We start from the raw sequence: 19,020 nt of genomic DNA, 5'->3' as shown, positions 1-19,020 counted from the left end.
ATCATTCTAGAATGAAAAAGGGTAATTTATATTTATTTCGTAATTTTATATGGTGGTAACAAGGTAAGTTTAAGTTCACCAACCCAGTATATGTTATGGTAGATAAAACAAGAAAAACATTATAAAGTTTTTCTGAAAAAAAAAATGTTACATATATTTAGAAAAATTTAGTGATTATGCAAATAAAGTTTCAAAAGTTTTAGATAAAGAAAAGTATTTTTATTTTGACATGAAAATCACTTTACATTTGCACCATTCACCCACCATCTTACTCCTTATACTTATGGACAAAGTTTTAATGAAATTCCTCAACTGAAAATTTTAATTGTGTTTGTTTGCAAAATACTTGTTTACTGTATACCAAGTTTTTTGAAATCACATAAGGTACTATCATTGTTATGGTGCATATACATTCATAGTTACATGGTGGTTACAAGCTTATGTTAAATACACAAAACCAGTTATGGAAGTGTTAATTTCAGTGTCTGCTTTATAACTTCTACATCATTATTCTTCTGTAAGCCTCTAAAATATGGCAACAAACTTTGATTATAAGAGATTTTATTTTAGTATTTCTACTTCTAATAAAACAGAAAGAATACATTTTAAATTTCTGTTGTTGTGTCATGGCTTAAGGTGTATCTACCTTTGTAGTTTTAGCTGTTTTATTTATTTTTTATGAATTTCAATTGAGCTTTCTTATTTGTCACAGAATGTTTTTTATTCATATACAGCTATAATCAGAATTACCATACCTTTGTGAATATTTAAAATAAATTGATTTCACAATTAAAGGAAGAGACCCAATAAGAATCCATTGTATTTATTAATGTCCACTAGGTGGCAGCTGTCTTGTTCTAGGTAAATCTAAAAAAATTATGTCAAATACTTAGTGAGCTTCTTTTTAAGTTAAATCTGGAAAAAGATGTTGTGTACATATAATGTTCAAGAGACACACAAAAAGTGGTGACAAAAGAAAATTAAAAACTAATTCTGAGGGTGGTTTTAATGTAGTTATTTTATTCAGTAAAACTTTTAATTCACTGTTTAATAACATTTCCTCCATGCAAGAATGTGTCTCTGTATATATATGTAATCCATGATTAAACATTAAAACAAAAGTAAAACGATAAACTTTAAAACAGGAGGTCTTAATGAACTGAAAGTTTGTATTTCTATTAAATCTGAAACTGGAAGTTATTATGAACCTGTTTACATTAGGTAATCTGACTTACCCTGTTAACACATTTATAGTTTTATATTTATTTCAAGAACAGCACTGCTATTGACAGTTTCAAAAATATGTATAATTTTCCTAAATACATTTGAAGGGTGACCTTTTGAAAGTGCTCGGGTTATAGGGTTTTTATCACTTTATATAGCTTTAAGCATTTATATTACTGTTCTATATATTGATATATAGAAAATTATATATTTTATAAATTGATATATAGGAAGTTACTGTGTAGAGGAATCTGGTCAGAGGGTAAGTGTATAAAACCCAAGAGACTATGGGAGAAGTCCTACTGGTCAAGAAGCATCCAGTAAAGGAAAATCATGTGCACTTGACCAAAGGATTCCTGAAAGAGATAAAACCTCTCACACAGAGAGAGAAGAAGGTAAGGCCTTCCTGACTTCCCATTCTACTGGGGGTAGTAAAGAACTTCTCCAACTTTATGAGAAACCCAACTCAAGCAGCTTCTTGAAGGAGTTTGTTTGTTTGCCTTGAAGTTAAGCAAAAAGCTACACAGTTGTCTACCTGTACTTTGCCCACCAGTTATTAAAACCCAGTTTCTAGTGTTATAAGTCTGCAGACATACAGCTGTGGCACTGGGAGACTCTTGAAGAAATAAATGAATGTGGGTTGCTGATTTGGCCCAAAAAGTTAGTAGTAGCAGCCAGTTGACCATGTAATTGTGAGTCTAAAGGCTAAGTTAGTGAAAATGGCATGCAAAAGATCATACTTCTTGGCAAAATATGAACTGAGCTGAAGAAAGACCAAATGGCAGTGCTCAGAACTGTAAGACAGTACTATTGTGGATGAACCAAAGAAAAGGATGTCACAATGGGGCAACTGAGATGTGAAGATAGGTGGCCAACAAACTGAACTTGGTCATTCAAAGTTCTGAGGAAAAAACTCACTAAAATGAGAGGTAGAATTCCATGGTGAAGTGAGGTGTCTTCAGATAGGTATATAGTCAAAACAGATCTTTGATGAGTTTCCAATATTCCATATTTTTGGATAAAACAAATAAATGAGAGTAAAATCCCAGTTGAGTTCAACAAACTCAACAAAACAAATGGATGAGATACAATCCTGAGGAGGAAGGAAAGAGATCTGGGAAGTCATGAAGGGTAGCCAAAAAGACACATAAGTAAACATACAAAGAGAAAGTATTCAATACTAACAAGTGAACATAACATAGGAACTTTTAGTATTTACAAAGTAAATAAAAATAGTAAATCTAGAAATATACGAAATTTTGATGTAAAATATAAAACAAAAAATAAGGTGCAAAATCAATAAAGGAAAGCTGGAGATAAAAGACCCTTCAGTATGAAATATAGAAGTCCATCCAAGTAACTTTTTACTCAAAGGACATAAAATCAAATCAATTTCAAAACCATGGGAGAAAAAGGCACCCAGTTAATAATAACAGTTTTCACTTAAATCTATTCCCAAATTAGATGTGATTAGTAGTAAAAAATAATAATTGATCTTTAAATGTAAATTTAAACACAGGTAACCTAGATGGTGTTACAGGTTTATCATTATACATTTATTGTAATCACTTGTGTTTGTTATAGTACAGTGTTTTTTATGCATGTGAAATTATTCATTGTTCACTAAGATATTCTTCTTGTAGCAGTCATCAAGTCCTTTTTCACTCAACTTTTGTCAGTTATCTGTGTTGACAAATGCAGGCTAAATGAGTCCTTTAAATTGGGCTTCTATATTCAAGGATTCCAGCTCAGTCATGAATGTCTGTTCTTTTCCCATGTCTTTATTATTATTACATGCAATTTTCAGCTGTACTACACTGGTCTCATGTGACTGTTTAAGAGCTTGTCAGTCATCAAAAACACTTTGAAGTAGAGTTAAAACAGTACTTGAACACTGATTTTATGAGCTTCTATTGTTCTTTTGTGGTGATTGCCATTAAAAATCTGAGTCACTGTCACACTACTTATAATTTTGTCACCCTGGCATTTTAATCAGACCTTGATATTAACACTTTTCTCTGTCTTTCTTATATGTTTTATAGGGGCTTTTTACAAGGATTACTTGACATGTATTCTCAAGACGGCTGGTATGGGTATTGAAACTTTAATTAAAATAAAGTACAGAACAATGTTTTGACCTTCTCGGGCTATTTTCAGGTTAACAAAGAGAGTTTACAACTACACTAGAAACATTATTCTGTACTTTATTTTAACAAAAGTGTTAATACCTAATAGCGGTTATAGACAAGCTGTCTTGAGAATACATTTTTACTTCAAGTGGGTTTCTCATCATCATGAATTACTTGATATGACCCTTAGATTATCTGTAATAAGAAAGCCTAACATTACTTGATTACTGAATCAATTCTTAAATAATTTAACAACAAATACTACATTCTGTAAGAATCATTTTACTATAGACAAAACTTTTATTGACATGGAAATAATGCTAGCAGCAAATCTTGTCAATAAAACCATAGTGTTCTCAGGGATGCATTAAACAGATGTCATATTTGACATGTCTAGTTAGTAAAGCTTAACAAATCAGTATTTCATTGTGTGTGTGACATGTTCTTATCCATAAAATGTGGTGACATATATGTCAATGTTAATTGTTATTTCTCATTTCCATGCAAATGGTCTGAATAAGCTGCAAATGGTATCAACTTTGAATTTCAAAATGGATGCCCTGAACATTAATAGAAAATCTGGCAGTAATTATATTGTGAATCAGTGTGCCATTTGGATAATTTTTAGATATTGTTGCCAATAATCTAGCCAGAAAAATATCAAACCTAGAATTTGCCACATCAGCAAGAAATTATAAAATTTTGTTTGATATAAAAATGAGTTGTTTTCTAGTTAATGTTGGATTGCAATTTTTCAAAATTTACAGTAAAGTCGTTATGGATGTAATCAGTTTGGTTCTGAATGTGGATTAGGTTGTAGTGAACATTTATTCTGTGATAAGTATTAGATAATGATCAGCTAAAATGTATTCAGTTTTATTCTCAGATTAATTTTCTCATAATTTTATAAAAGTTTCTTAGATAATACAGTCTTGTTTACAGAACTTGTAGACAACTTGAGCTCCTTTGTTTTCTGTTTTCAACCCTTATTTGCTTAACTTTGTTCTGCTGGCTTTTATTACAGAACTGGAATCATTCTTTCAGGAATGTTATTTTCCTTTGATTAATACAGTTTTTTTCAAAATGTAAAGCTGGTTCAGACACACAAATAATTATTTCATAATGTTGAGAAAATCAGAAACTGTAATCATGGACATACTAAATTAAATATTTCAAACCAGTTTTTGAAGTTAAAGTTAACAATAACCATTTCTTTGTTTAGAATTAAGCACAAAGCTACACATTGGGCTATTTTTGTTCTGTCCACCATGGGTATCAAAACTCAGTTTTTAGCAGTGTGAGTTTACAGACGTAATGCAGTGCTACTGGGGTGCATTAGCAATAGTAAATTGTATCTGAGTTTGAATACACACACTTTAGGTTCTCAAGATAATAAAATTATTGCAATCCACATTTACAATGCCTGCATATAGAGTAACTTATCAACTATAGCCCTAACTGCTGGTTCAAACAAAGATATTGCCATTTCTTCTGGGCAGCCTGTGTTTTTTGCCAAGCCACCTGTGACAGGACAAGACTGTAATGTTTGGTCTGTGAACATATTGTGCATCAACAGTATAACAATAGATAAACCACATCCAGCATTTCTCCTGATGTTAAAAATGGTTCTTATAATATAAACACCAAACCAAGCTATTATTTCCACCTGAAAAGATAATTACATGAATTTTGAAAACAAAACACTCGTCTCAACTCGAGGCTTTCTTATGTAAATAAGCTTGTTTCAAAATGCATTTGAAAATGAAAAATAATTACCATAGTTTGGTGACAATTGGAAAAGCATATGCTCTGAATAAAAGGAAGGATATTCTGTTATCAGATTACACACACAGAAGCTGATCTACAAATACATAGTTATATACAATATTTTATTGTTCACCCACAATATTAGTTTATAATAAGGTTAACAGAATGTTTGGAAGCAACTGGTGCATTATAATAGTTACAAAAAATAGCAGTATTATTTTCAAACTTTTTCAGTTTAATTTATATAACTTTGGTGCACTTTGCATGTGGTCCAATATGTTAATTCACTAAGATTGTGTATATTAGTTCATTAATTTGACTTTACTACTACATTCCATTTACACATATACATGTAATTAAGTTACAAAATGCATCACAATACAAATAAATGAATTAGTGGGGAATCTCACTTATTTTATACTATATTATTATCGAACATTGAACAGATAGCCCATTCTATGTCTTTGTGCTGAAAGAAACATTTATTATATATGTAAAAAGTAACTTAAAGTATGGTTATACCATTACCATGATTACATACATGATCTAAAACTGTCTGTAAGAAGAATAATAAGCTGTGGAAATTAAAATTGTAACAGATAGAAGATATGGAAGCTTAAATGTGACTAGAGAGTTGTATGATGGAATGGACTCATACAGTGTACCAGTTCCACCTGAGGATATTGCTGGATATTCAGTAAGGCTCATCATTATTTGTCTTATAAACCTCAATGTGTACTTTTATAAAATGCTGTATTAACACATTAGTTAAGTTGATGCATTTCTTTTAAGCTCAGTATGCAATTTGATAAGACTCAAATTCAGCTTTTCTTTCTTTACTTTATAGTGAAAGCTTTTCACGATGTTGATATAAAACTTGTGTTTGCACAGCTAGTTTTTACTTTTTTGTATACTCATGAAAAATTAATATAAAAGTATCTCAGCTTATCATATGTTTAATGTTAGTGTTTTTTTATTTATATACATTATTTTATTCACTTCATAAAAATGTTTCTTTTGATTACGTAGAAATTTAGAAAATATATCATATTCTTGTATTACAGTTACATCTATTGATATTTGCATGATGCGTCAGTATTAGAAAAGGTGACGTGGATAGCCTTTGAAGTAGTGCAGGGGAACTGAATCATGTTATCGTAATGTACTATTTTCTTTCGAATTATCTTACAACGGAAACTATCCCTCTGGTTCTTGTTCTTAGAAATTTGTCGACAAAGTGATAGAGCTCTAATTATTTGGCAAAGCATGTTAGTTAAATTAATTTGACTCGTGTATTAACACACAGTTCAGACTATTACTGTCATTTTCTAGTTTTGATCTGTGAGTATTATCACTTGTTTTACTTATTTATTTATTTTTTTTAAGTATGAGGATACAAAATAGAGCTTGACACGTGTCAAGAGCGTATTTAATACATTATATCTATTTACTTTAATAACGAGTTATTACAATCTGCTTTGCAGTATAGACATTCCTACTGATGGCAAGATGTCGCCGTCGTCAGTGGGTGATTTCAAAATATATCCGTATAATATCATACCTCCGGTTCCAAGTACACGGGAGAGGTAAGTTTTAGCTACTCTAACTATAGATAGAATAATTATACTAATAGAACATTTTACACTCAACAGTACAAGTAAGTTTTAATTATTGTAGTTTAAGACAGGGTATTCAAAGAGAATGCTTTACTTTCACTTATTGAAGCAAAACAATGTTTATAAAGTATTGTTGAAAAAACAACGGAGCTTAATAATATATGTTTCTGATTTGTAGGAGTAGGGGGAGAAGAAATAGTTTATGAAGAACTAAATATTTATATCTCGGATTACTACCACTTTTTATAACTTTCAGTCCTAGTGGAACCCAAATAATATAACATATCAAGTAACTTCATGCTCTTATTATTTCAACCCTCGTTGTTTAGAAATAACCAAAAACTGACTAAAACAGCTCATTGAAAAAGTAAAATTCACAGGGAATCCAGCAGTATTAGTGAGGTTAACTTAAATATTGGTGGTGTTTTTTCACATTTTTTGTATGATTCGTTTTTTGTTATTAGGGGCCCTATAATCAATAATGTTGTGAACCCGCAAAGGCATAAACAGTTTCGGAAATATTTTAAAAATCAAACCCAAGGAGATATGGCCATATTGATAATTTTAGGGTTAGAGCTGTAATAACGTAAGCATTAAGTAGAAGTAACAAATTGCTTCATCTAGAAGATTTTAGTTCTTTTTCTTTTAAAAGCAGTTTCTAGTGACCAAATGGCTTTCTTTATTTAAAACAAATTAATTTACAGTAGATTATTGCGAACTTCTACTAAAGTAATTGATTTGGATATTTTGGTTATTTTACTTTACACACCAATTATGTTATAATATCATCATTCACCGCTAATAAAACATTAATTTGACACAAGCTTATTCAGTTATGATTAAACTACAAAATATTTTAATTTATTATTATTATAAAGAGCAAAAGAAGCAAAAAATCCGATCCATTAGATTACTATACTAAAGAGGAACTCCGCCTCTGATATGTGACAGAATTTAATTATATAATAACAATAATAAAACGAGATAATAAACACGGGAGTATTTACTGTCGTATTATATGAGTAACACTATACATCAGTGGTTCCCAACCAGGAGTGCGAGATAGTGTTCCAGGGGGTGCAAGATAACATTTTTTTTTTAGGCCATGTAGGGTTTAAGCAACTTTTAGATTGTTGTAGTATTTTTTCTTTTCCAAATGTTTTGTTTTTGTATATCATTAAAAACTAATTATAAAAATTTGTTTTGGCCACCTTCACCTTTATTCTTAAATAAATAATTATTGTGAGGGGTGCGAGAACATATTAAAAATTTTTAGGGGTGCGGGGCATAAAAAAGGTTAGGAACCACTGCTATACATGTTACGTTGCGCTGTGGTTCATAACCAACAAACATTTATAGCTTATCATCCCTTCCTCCTCGTAACAAAAGCAATGTGCAAATGAAAATTGAGACGCACCTAAATTTAATTAAATACCGAGCAAATAATCATTTATTTATACCCCCCCTCACACACACATCATTACGGACTGGGCACAGAAACATGTTTTTGTGTTATACACTAAAAACGCACATACACGCAAACACAAACTACATATTTCTATACTGCAACAAGTAAAATAAAATATAGCGGCCTGTCTTGTTCCTAAAACTATAGAGACACTTTCTTGTTTTTACTTCAACCTCACACACTCGGCCATGTATCTTAGGAACTGTTTTAGTAAAGTAACGGGCTTCTTGAGGAACAAGGTCAAAGGTAAAGTCAATCGAAACCTGCGGAAAACGGAATTCTACGAGTTATCAATAAAAGGCTCAATCAAACAAGTAAACGAAAACAGTGGATATGGCTGCAATTACTGACTTTCTTAAGTTGAATAAAGAAATGGATTAGCGTAAAATCTGTTAAAAGGCAAGTAAAGCAACAAATAACTAACGCGAGGAGCCCTAATGATTTTATATATTTATATATACGTGTATTGTTTATATATTGAGCTTGTTTGTTCTTAAGCACAAAGCTATCTGCGTTGCGTCAACTACGGGTATCTAAACCCGGTTTCTAACGTTATAAGTTTTCAGACTTATCACTGATCCGCTGGAGGGAGCTATGTATTTAGAGTGAAAACTGATTAAAACTTAAGTCCACTGTTATTTACTACTACTTTTCCGAGGTTTTATCATGTGTATGTCAAAAGGTAGTTCCCCTTTACATGTGAGTGATGTTAGAAGCAATATTGAAAAGAAGTACCAAAACAATTTAAAAGTAATATTCTTTTTGAAAATTTCCGAGTAATTCATAACATAAATAAAGTTTGTTTTGGGTTAAAGAACACTATTGTAGTTCGTAATTTCGGTAGGCTGTGATGTTCTTAAACCTACTAAGATAGGTGAGTACAGATTCATAACTAAATGATTTGGGTCTTTATTTTAACAAAGCTATTGTATAGAGTGATTGAGTTGTTATGGGTATGTTTTTTTAACAACGTAAGGAGATTTACGTGACATGACTAAAACATCTTGTATATTTGCACAAGGAATCACTGGAATGTTCGTATTGATTTGTGGAAACCTTACTAAACTTGTGGTACATGCAAATTAGGCATATATGTAATCCCAGGATGGAATAGGTAACTATCATTTTGGTGCTATCAGTGAAGTGGATAAGGTGACATTACGTTTGAAACGGTGGATAGTTTGAGTGTGTCTGTCAACATTACTGCAATATTGACGCAGCCTTCTAGGAATACCGCTGCAAGAACAACTTGAGATCTCGGTCATACATAGTTATATATATATATATAAACATATATAATTTGTTAAATTTTGTGTAACGTTACACAGGGTTAATTTAACAGTGAAAGATTGGAAGGAAGGCAGACAGTCAACCTCACATACTGTCAACTATTAGGCTATTCTTTACCAACGAAATGTACGACAAACTCCACTGCTGAAATGGCGAGCAAGTTCGGTGACGGGATTCGAATCGCAAGTCGAGCGCCTTAACCACCATGCAAACAGATTAGAAAGCTCTCTTCCATTAATTTTGCCCACCACTCTTCTCTGAACCTCAGCCCTAATTACTGTTTGTGGGTCATGTTATAAATGCGGGTTTATTGGTATAACCAACAGTAATCCCAACTTAAAGAATTTCAACAGAGATTCAGGCGATTCCTGGACAGGTGTTGTATGCTGCAGTATTCAAAACTGTTATCAGGATGGATACAGTAATTAAAAATGATGTCAGTAACTTTGAAATGTTACTATACTAACGCTTCCTAGTGATATTCCTAAACAAACAATTAAATACATTAGTTGAGTCTTTATAGGCTTTTTTTTTTTTTTTTGAATTAAGCACAAAGCTACACAATGGGCTATCTGTGCTCTGCCCACCACGGGTATCGAAACTCGGATTCTAGCTGTGTAAGTTTGAAGACGTGCCACTATTGGGGGTGTCTTTTTCTATTTAAGAATATTCGGAAATGCTAATTAATACTTTTTATTCATAGTGCGTTATTTAACATTATGAATACGGGGACGTGTGCACGTCACACCTTTTACATTGTAACACTCAACTGTGATATTAATGTATGTCAAAAAATGCAGCCTAATCCCCCCCCCCCGATATAGGGATTTCTTTTCACCACTGGAAGAAGAACAAATTGAAACATAAATGAGGAGAAACCGCTTCTTAAGAGCTATTTCTTTAAACTTCGTGAGAAACATGGTAGTACCACATTCACGTGTTTGTAAGGTTTTTAGTCTCGGTAAAATTTAATTTATCCTACTTACGATATTTATTTAAATTATGAAAATTAATATATAATAAATTTCATCGATACCTTCTTTAATTTAAGCTTTAATCCTATCGATTCCAGGACCTCCATCCAGGGGTCATTTCTACTTTTGCCAAATATTGGTGAATTTCATCCTTGTCCCTATGTCGACCTCAGGCAGGAAAAGGATATCACTCAATGATGTTAAAGAAGATATTTTAGAGGTAAAAATTATGTATTTCATTACATTACAAATAAAATGTTCTTCAACTTAATTTCAAATTATTCCTCTGCTATTTAATACATTTTAAAGAAGTTAACTTGCTTCAAACGAAACAGGAAGAAAACTGAAAACGTTTGTACCTAAACTTGAAATTCAAAGAAGTTAGATAATTGTACATCCTGTGTGGGCTAATCAGCTACATAATCGGAAAGAAACGCTCAACGTCTCGTCGTATGATATTATTTATCCAACACGAAGTGACGATATACACAGTTGGAAGATACTGTTTTTGAGCAAAGCTGCGCTATCGGCTATCTACATTTACTCCCTACTCCAAATGGCTCAGTGGTAATTCTGAGGGCTTGTAACGATAAAATTCGGGTTTCGATACCCGCGGTGATTAGAGCACATATTAAGCATTGTATAGCTTTGGGCTTGACACCAAAACACATTTTTGTAGGCTTGCTTCTGTGGATTTAAGAATATCCTGATTAGAAACCGTGTTACTATGGAAAACTCGGTACGAAATAAGGGTTTACATTCCGTGTTTATATAATATGTGAAATTTCTTCAAAATAAGATTATGTTGTAAAAGCTCAGATAATGTAGCATGTTTCATGACAGGAACAATAATCATATTTGTTTTTAGTCGTCATTATTTAAAATAAAAAACAATAACTAACGTTTAGTAAAATAACTTTTTCATTTTTATAGAATGCAGCACAAAAATTCAAGACAGAGAAAAAATTTGCCCCTGAAGTTGTAAGCTTGTTTCTGAAAGGTGTGACTGAAAAAGGCTTGGCTGAAGAAATTGCGCGGGAGTCTTTGAACGAGGAAACAAACAAGAATGTTTTTGTAAGTATAACTTTAGATGGTTAAGTTTTCAGTGATCCTTCAGGTTATGTTGTATTGCTTAACACCATAGTTACAGTATATTTGTTAGTGAGCGACTTACTAACGTTCGATTTTTATTTTCAATACCAAAAGTAAGTAGGAACTATGACAGAATTATACACGAATTTTTCTCTGAATTAAAATACTTTTATTAGCGAGGTGTAAAAGTATTTTAATGTGGATAAAAGTCCGTGTATAATTCTACATATTAATTTGCTAACGTTATGAGTCTTAAACAGCAAGTGGCCACTGTTACAAGACATTTTATAATGTTAGAATACAAGGAATACAATCGATTTGTTTTATGGAGAGAATGCTATTAAAGCAAGATAATACCAGCCAAGATAAAGGAAATAGTAGGTAAAAATATGATTTACATTTGGGAACCTTGTGAAATACTGATTTGTGCTTGACTTTTCAAGTTATCCTAGAAAGATCGGGAATCAACTGCGATTCATTTTTCTAACTAACCCCGTAATAAATTGGTATTAATCGAGGAGAAGATTGGTTTAATGTGCCTTTGAAATATGCAAATTTTATGGTTGAAGAAAGTATTTTAAATAGCTAAATTTTAACTGGCAATTTGATATAGTTTTTTCCAGTACATCGAATGTTTTAGGACAATATATCTTGAATACCATTATGGTGAAAGATAATAAATAACAAAAATCACTTTTACCTCAAAGTAATGAGCTAATTGGACTTTGTTTGTAGCCCATGCCTGTTCCTCCAAATTATGCCCTCTGTGCTATGTCCTCTTTGCCAGTTTTTGTTTGGTTCTTTAGTCCGCTGAAGATTATGAACGCTTTTACAGTTCGTAAAGTCAGTTATTTGTGAGGACCAAAACCTTATGATAATCGAGTACATTTCATTAGTAATTTACAAAGCAGATATTTCTATGATTTTTAATATTTAATTATAAGTAAACTTTTAAAGCTCCGTAAGCCTGAATATCGCTTTTAGCGTACTTGCTATCATATATAATGCGTATTTTAATAGTTTTAAAATTACTTAGTAGTAATATTTGTCTTTTGACAAAAATTAAAAATTTTGGTTGTCCATGAGAAAGACTGTTTTCACATAAATTCTACAGTGAATGAATCAGAAAACAATGAATAACTTATCGCCATGGCTAACTCCGGAACACCCTACTAGTATCATAGCTAAGTCAAATACACAATTAATAGGTTACCAGCTTAACTTAATCCACAATACGATAAAAAGTTTATAATCTTAACTAAGTCCAACTCATGCATCAAATAACGTACTACGTTAACCAAATCCAGAATACCCTCATAAACAATTTATTATGATTCCTTGCTCCTCCTCAGTGGTTCTCAAACTGTGAGGCGCGCACTCTTTGGGGAGGGGATATTACCGTATTCTTTGGATAATGACGTGAGAAGTTTCATAAAACGTTTTGTTTTATTTAAAGTTAAGTACATACTTTAAAAGTGGATTAGAAATATTTTTCACATTTTGTAATAATTGTCACTATTTTAGTGATAATGTTATATTATTCATAAATAAGGACTGCTCTATAAAACAAATTATCTTTTTCAATAAATATGAAACTATATAAACAAATTAAACTCTCGATCACGAAAAATATCTTGTGGAGAACTTAGAGGGCGTTAGCTACTCAAGGTTATCCTATGTTCAAGTAACTATTAGGTTCTCCAGAAATAAATGTCGTTTTGTAACTACGAAGTTTGGAAAAGTATAAACCAGTGTTGTAAAACGGGCTTTAAACAAAATAAGCGCCATTTTCTTCAACACACTTTTGCCAACGTGTAACGATACTGTTTATGCCCCTACTGTAGAAATCAGAGTTTCTTTGGTCAATGAGTTCCCTGAAAGCTACTTCTGCAGCTGCCTGGTTTTGAAAGCGTTTATTGTTCAAAAAGTTCTTAAAGTGCTTTAAAAATGAAAATTTGTAGAGGAAAGGTGTGGGGAATAAGGTAGATGAGGCAGAACCTCAATTTCCAATTCGTTTAACCTTTGAAGCGTCATCCTTGACAGGTCTTATAACGTCGATTTTGTTGATCTTCAGTCAGCTCATACGGAACCCACTTATTCAACTTTTTCGTCTTTCCAGTTGCACTCAGGTGGTTGGTAATGCTTGGTGTGCTTGTGCCTACCTTTTCTGCAAGCTCACGTACTGTTGTGCGAGGGTCTGTCTCAACTGGTTCCCTTAATGTGTTTCTTCTAAGGATGGCTTCCTTCCACAACCTTCGTGGTCTTCAAGACTTTCATCTCCATGCCAAAACCTTTGGAACCAACGCTGAACTGTATGTTCAGTAACAGATCCATGGCTGAATGCCTGGTTGATGTTCCGTGTGGTTTCGGCATCTTTTTGTCCAAGTTTGAAGTTGTAGAGGAAAATCGGACGAAAGTCCGTCTTGTCCATTCTGCCTTGGGGTTGCGAAACTTACCCTGAGTACAGTTGAAACAGCAGACAATTAATATGCCTTGTAAACGGCAAACGTTGGATTAAGTCAACCAACGACAAGTTACTCAATATTCAGTTTCTAAATGTCATCGTTACAATTCTGACATTTTTTTTCTGGACAACCAACGTTGTCTTTAGCATATTTACCTGAAGAAGACAGTGTAGTCTCCAATCAATAAAACTTGTGTTTAAATAGTTGTTTATCTACTTACAACTTGCGTATTTAGGTATATTCTTAGCATACCGAAGCGGAAAGACTAGCTTCAGGTAGCTGAGCTTATCTCATCTGACACCGTTTGTACTTGAACATATTTTCCAGACAGAGGGAGGAGAATTGGGGTTTAAGAACCATTAAAGTAATTTTTTTTTAGTTGCACTTGTACCCCTTTTTTTTTTTTTTCTGTGAATATCCACGATTTCCTAATAGGGTATTAGTTCATTACGAATTTCCTAATAGGGTATTAGTTCATTACGAATTTCCTAATAGGGTATTAGTTCATTACAGATTTCCTAATAGGGTATTAGTTCATTACAGATTTCCTAATAGGGTATTAGTTTATTACAGATTCCTTTAACAAAAATCTTAATGCTTATGTTTTCTAAGTTTCCTCACTATGACTGTCAGATAATATTTACTATCACATTAGAGAGAGTTGCTGCATTGTTGCACCTTTTCACTATTCATCCACAGTTGTAAATTTCATAGCATTTACCCATGTTAATAAACGGAAATACCATGTTTCATTCTTCTATTACGTAAAATTGAGTGTTACATGATGTGATAGGAGCCATTGTATTGTAATCAATATTAATTGTACCAATAACTTTCTCCTGATACTCGGAACTGATGAATAAAGGAATTTTAATTTCAGTAGATTAGATTCGCAAGCTACAGAACAAACTGACTTTTTGATTGGCTGGGATATGATATAGACGATTTTTCCATGCTTTTCTTACGTCACTTAAAGTTATTAGTGTTATTTAGTGAGGTTATTATCATAATGTTTCATGTTTTATTCTAGAGAGGTTAATGTATTGATATTTTGTATATTTTCTCACTAATAAATAACATATCGTTTCCCTTGCCTTCACAGTAAGGATTTAGAGATAAGTATTTATGATAAGTTATAAAATTAGTTGTAAAAACAGTTTTTTATAAAGTAACATGGAAATGTTAAACGACCCTCTGGAATATAATCATTTTATTAAATAACACACAACGTTATTATGAGTACAGTGAGTTATAAAAAATGTAAATATGGCACTATAATGCACTAATGATGAAAATGTAACATCAAAATATGCAGTCAACGTTTTGGAGTCCAGAGATTGGCCGTAATTGAAGATGTTTTTGTGTGCCCGTTCTAATGTTTAGAGGTATTTATAGGTTTAACTTAAAAATTCCCAAAATCAATACTTTATAAAATTTTCAGTTACGTTTTCTTATCTCTGGATTATTTTCTTTAGTGTGTATACACCTTTATAATTGTTAAACAGGAGTTTCATTTTAACAAACACGAATTTTGTTTTAACGGTAGAAGTAATTAATGGTTTCGTGTGAATAACTACTATGTTTTAAGTTGAAATTCATGTTTGTGTGTATTTTTTTCAGTCCAATGTTAAGACCAAACCATTGATAACATGTAAGTAAGCTGTGGAGATACAGTCTACAGAGAATAGTCATCTAGCCTTATTTTTCAAACAACGTTGTTTTTATTCCGATGTAAACATCAAACTGAATTTCCAAACAGATGTTTGAAAACTAGTGAGTCAGTGTGTGCGCTGTTGGAACTGTAGGACATTAACACATATCGATGTTACTTAAAACTCATAAGGTGTGTATAAATATTACTTTGGTAATAAACAAAACATCATAAACGTACAATTCTGTTTAGTGTAACAAGATTTCCAGAATTAATTCCCGGAGTTAACATTAGGTTCTAGAGGTATGTCCTTAGAACAGACGTATGTACTTTTTCACAGTAAAAGATATTTTGCCAATTACGTGTTCTAACGTTTTTGCACTGCTACTAATTGTATATCAACGTACTTCCTAGCTAAATACATTGGTTCATTCACTATTTCAGTCAACAACTACAACCGTTGTATCATATACTAAATACCTTTCCCATCATCATACGACCGTTATTGTTATATTACATAAATATATCATTATACAACCATTACTGTTGTATAGCATACTAAATACCTTTTCTATGAACGGTTTTTAGTCAACGATTGTTTGTTTGTGCTGTTGTTTAGGTTAAATAGTTATGTAGTCTCTTTTAGAAATTTTCTGAAATATATGTCTTGCTTAGACGTTGAGAAAGCCTCATATACGCGTCTTCAGATAAAACGAGTTTATTTCTCAATATTTCGGTTATGTAATTTTTATCAAGGAGTTATAAGTACAGTGTGTGTAAGAAACATTTCAAAACATCTTTTGAACGTTGGTTAAATTTGAGAGAAAACATCAATTCTGAGACTCATACTCGCTGTTTTTTTTCTTTTTTTAATTATTATTAAAATTTAGAACTTTCAGGATAAATGCATTGTCTTTCATACGAATAATTTGTCTCACAATGATGCGTTTGACTAATTTTGGTTGTAATTGAAACCATTTTTTTAAATATGTCCTTTAGTTATTTTGACTTTGATTTGGGCTAATGAATGCTGTCAATTCTTTGATCTCGAAATAAAAGAGCACTAGTTATCCCTTGTATGATTCTTATGGAGTGGACTTTGAAATTCAAGTATATGTAATTGTACTTGCCGTATTTGAAAAATGATGTTTTGAATATTTATTTTGTAATTTTGGATGGTACACAGAATATTACCTTAATGTACGTACTAGGCAATACAGAGGTAAAATTAAAGACGTAAAGCTAAAATAAAAGCATCTATTTTACATCTTGCATAGTTCTACTGACAGGATATTGACCTCAACTGGATTCACTAGTATGGCAAAAAAACTTGAAAGGTATTCACTGACATTCAGATGGAAATAGAAAACAAATCACTAGATGGAGAATCATTAAGACAGTGTTCAACCAAAGGGTATTTGGTTGCCTCGGTTAATAAACCTTATCAGACCTGCTGCGGAGCAGTTAGCTTCCACATAAATGGTTAGAACCTGTTGGCACAACCTTTAAGATTGTTGTGTAGCACTTAACTGAAAAAAACTACAATTGCCACATCATCCTTACAACCTTACATTGGCCCAAATAAATGGATGACTTCTTTGTTCAGTGATCACAAAGAACCGAGAATATAAAAGCTTTTAAAATGCATCTACATTCCAGGTGACACATGAATCCAGTTTACAGTTTTGCTTGAAAAGAATTTCAGATGTTTTTTTAGATGTTCTTATCGGAATTTTGTTTTTATTTATGGCCCAAGTAATATTATTCTTAATTTCTCACTAACATTGTAATCAATTTCAGATTATTTTGAAAAAATAATAAACTAAGTTGAAACATACTTAGATTGTGCAGTTTAATATAGAATTAATATTTCATTTGTTTATCTAATTGAGTGTCAAGCATGTGATAAGCAGTAGGGCTATTCCCAATACAAAAATACACAAGCATACAAATAAGAAATCAGGAAATAAATTATTACGCTACTGAGTAACTGTTAACATATCAAGTGAATGTTAATGGGATGTGCCTAATGAAACATATCTGTATCGGAGAAGAAATACTGACTTTAATTCTGACCTGCATTACAGAAGAAATACAGACTATAACTCTGACCTGTATTGGAGAAGTAATGACTTTAATTCTGACCTGTATATCAGATATTACTTGAAAAACCCAAGTTATTTGAGAATATTTCAATCTGTTGATGAAAAATACTCCATCACAATAACATAAAATCTGGGTATACTAAGCTAACACTTGTTATGCTAACTATCCCATTTACGTTTTAGCTTGATCCAACGGAAATGTTACTGCGCAACTCTTACAAAACTCAGGAAAAATTCCTACAACATTGCCATAAGTATTGCATTTCTCCCATTTCCAGAAACTACAATTCTTGCTGAATGTGTCAATTTACACAAGCATAGATGAAAATAACAATTAAACTTCATAACTATCCAGTTATTAGATTCTCATTGACTGATTTATTTCCTGTTGAATGACAACCATAGTGACACAGAGGTATTTCTGCAGACTTACGATATTAGAAACTTGGTTTCGATACTCATGTTGGGCATGACGCAAACAGCCCGTTGTGTAGCTTTGTGTTTAACTTTAAACAAACACTTATGAATGACTAACATACAAATAATCGTAAATAAATAGTTAATGCATGTGAGGCTGCAACATCTACACATCATTACATATACATACAAAGATTACCTCAGGCTTGTGCTTCGTTACCATTTCAAGTTACAAAGGCTATTTTCTTAAATTAAATGACTGTAATTAAAGTTTAGTAGAATGTGTCTTCTCTGAGTGACTAAACCTCTCGACTCTCACTTCCTGTTTCAGGGAAAAAGTCACTCTCGTCCAGAAATCAAAGTAGAATCTTTTACTGACAGTTTTTTTCTTTTGAACAACTACAACTGGAGGTAATTATGCTGAGTGTTACTGCACTTCAGTATCCAGTTTATCTCAGCATTGGTTATGTCCGTAGTGTTTCAAGGTATATCAACAAAGAAAGGACTCATTTTTGTGTCCATTGAAAGATCAGTGAGTATTTTGATACAGTTGGTAATTAAATTCAAAGTGTTCATAGTTAGAACTTATTCAGTTAGTATAAAGATGAATTCAGATGTAGGGTATTTACTGTCTTGTTTAGAAAGTGATTCATGATTACAATAATTAATAAGTATAGACTATTATATACAATAATAAAAATATCTTAAAACGTATTGTTTAAAAGAGTTGGTGTATCTGTTAAAAGTCATTCTTGTAAGCAGGAAGGGGGAGAATGAGATGTCTTTATGAATAACAAAAAATAATAATTAATAGCATTGGAA

The 19,020-nt window shown here is 32.0% G+C and overlaps 1 protein-coding gene across 4 annotated transcripts in view; it reads left to right on the top strand.

The window, feature by feature from the left end:
* Positions 1–17,464, top strand: part of LOC143255381 (uncharacterized) — a 28,482-nt gene extending 11,018 nt beyond the window's left edge. For 2 of the 4 annotated variants that reach the window (XM_076510948.1, XM_076510947.1), the window contains 6 exons: positions 5,720–5,817; positions 6,185–6,461; positions 6,605–6,706; positions 10,567–10,688; positions 11,402–11,542; positions 15,646–17,464. In XM_076510948.1, the coding sequence (XP_076367063.1) occupies positions 6,622–6,706; positions 10,567–10,688; positions 11,402–11,542; positions 15,646–15,684 (387 nt within the window). In that variant the 5' untranslated portion in view covers positions 5,720–5,817; positions 6,185–6,461; positions 6,605–6,621 and the 3' untranslated portion in view covers positions 15,685–17,464. The remainder of the gene's footprint in view (positions 1–5,719; positions 5,818–6,184; positions 6,462–6,604; positions 6,707–10,566; positions 10,689–11,401; positions 11,543–15,645) is intronic. The other 2 variants (XM_076510949.1, XM_076510950.1) reach the window with 2 other exon arrangements.
* The last annotated feature ends 1,556 nt before the right edge of the window (positions 17,465–19,020 follow it).

This window comes from Tachypleus tridentatus, chromosome 7 (genome assembly GCF_004210375.1).
Source record: "Tachypleus tridentatus isolate NWPU-2018 chromosome 7, ASM421037v1, whole genome shotgun sequence".
Lineage (NCBI taxonomy): Eukaryota > Metazoa > Arthropoda > Merostomata > Xiphosura > Limulidae > Tachypleus > Tachypleus tridentatus.
Note: the sequence above shows the minus strand (reverse complement) of the source record. Positions and strands in the feature narration are given on the sequence as shown.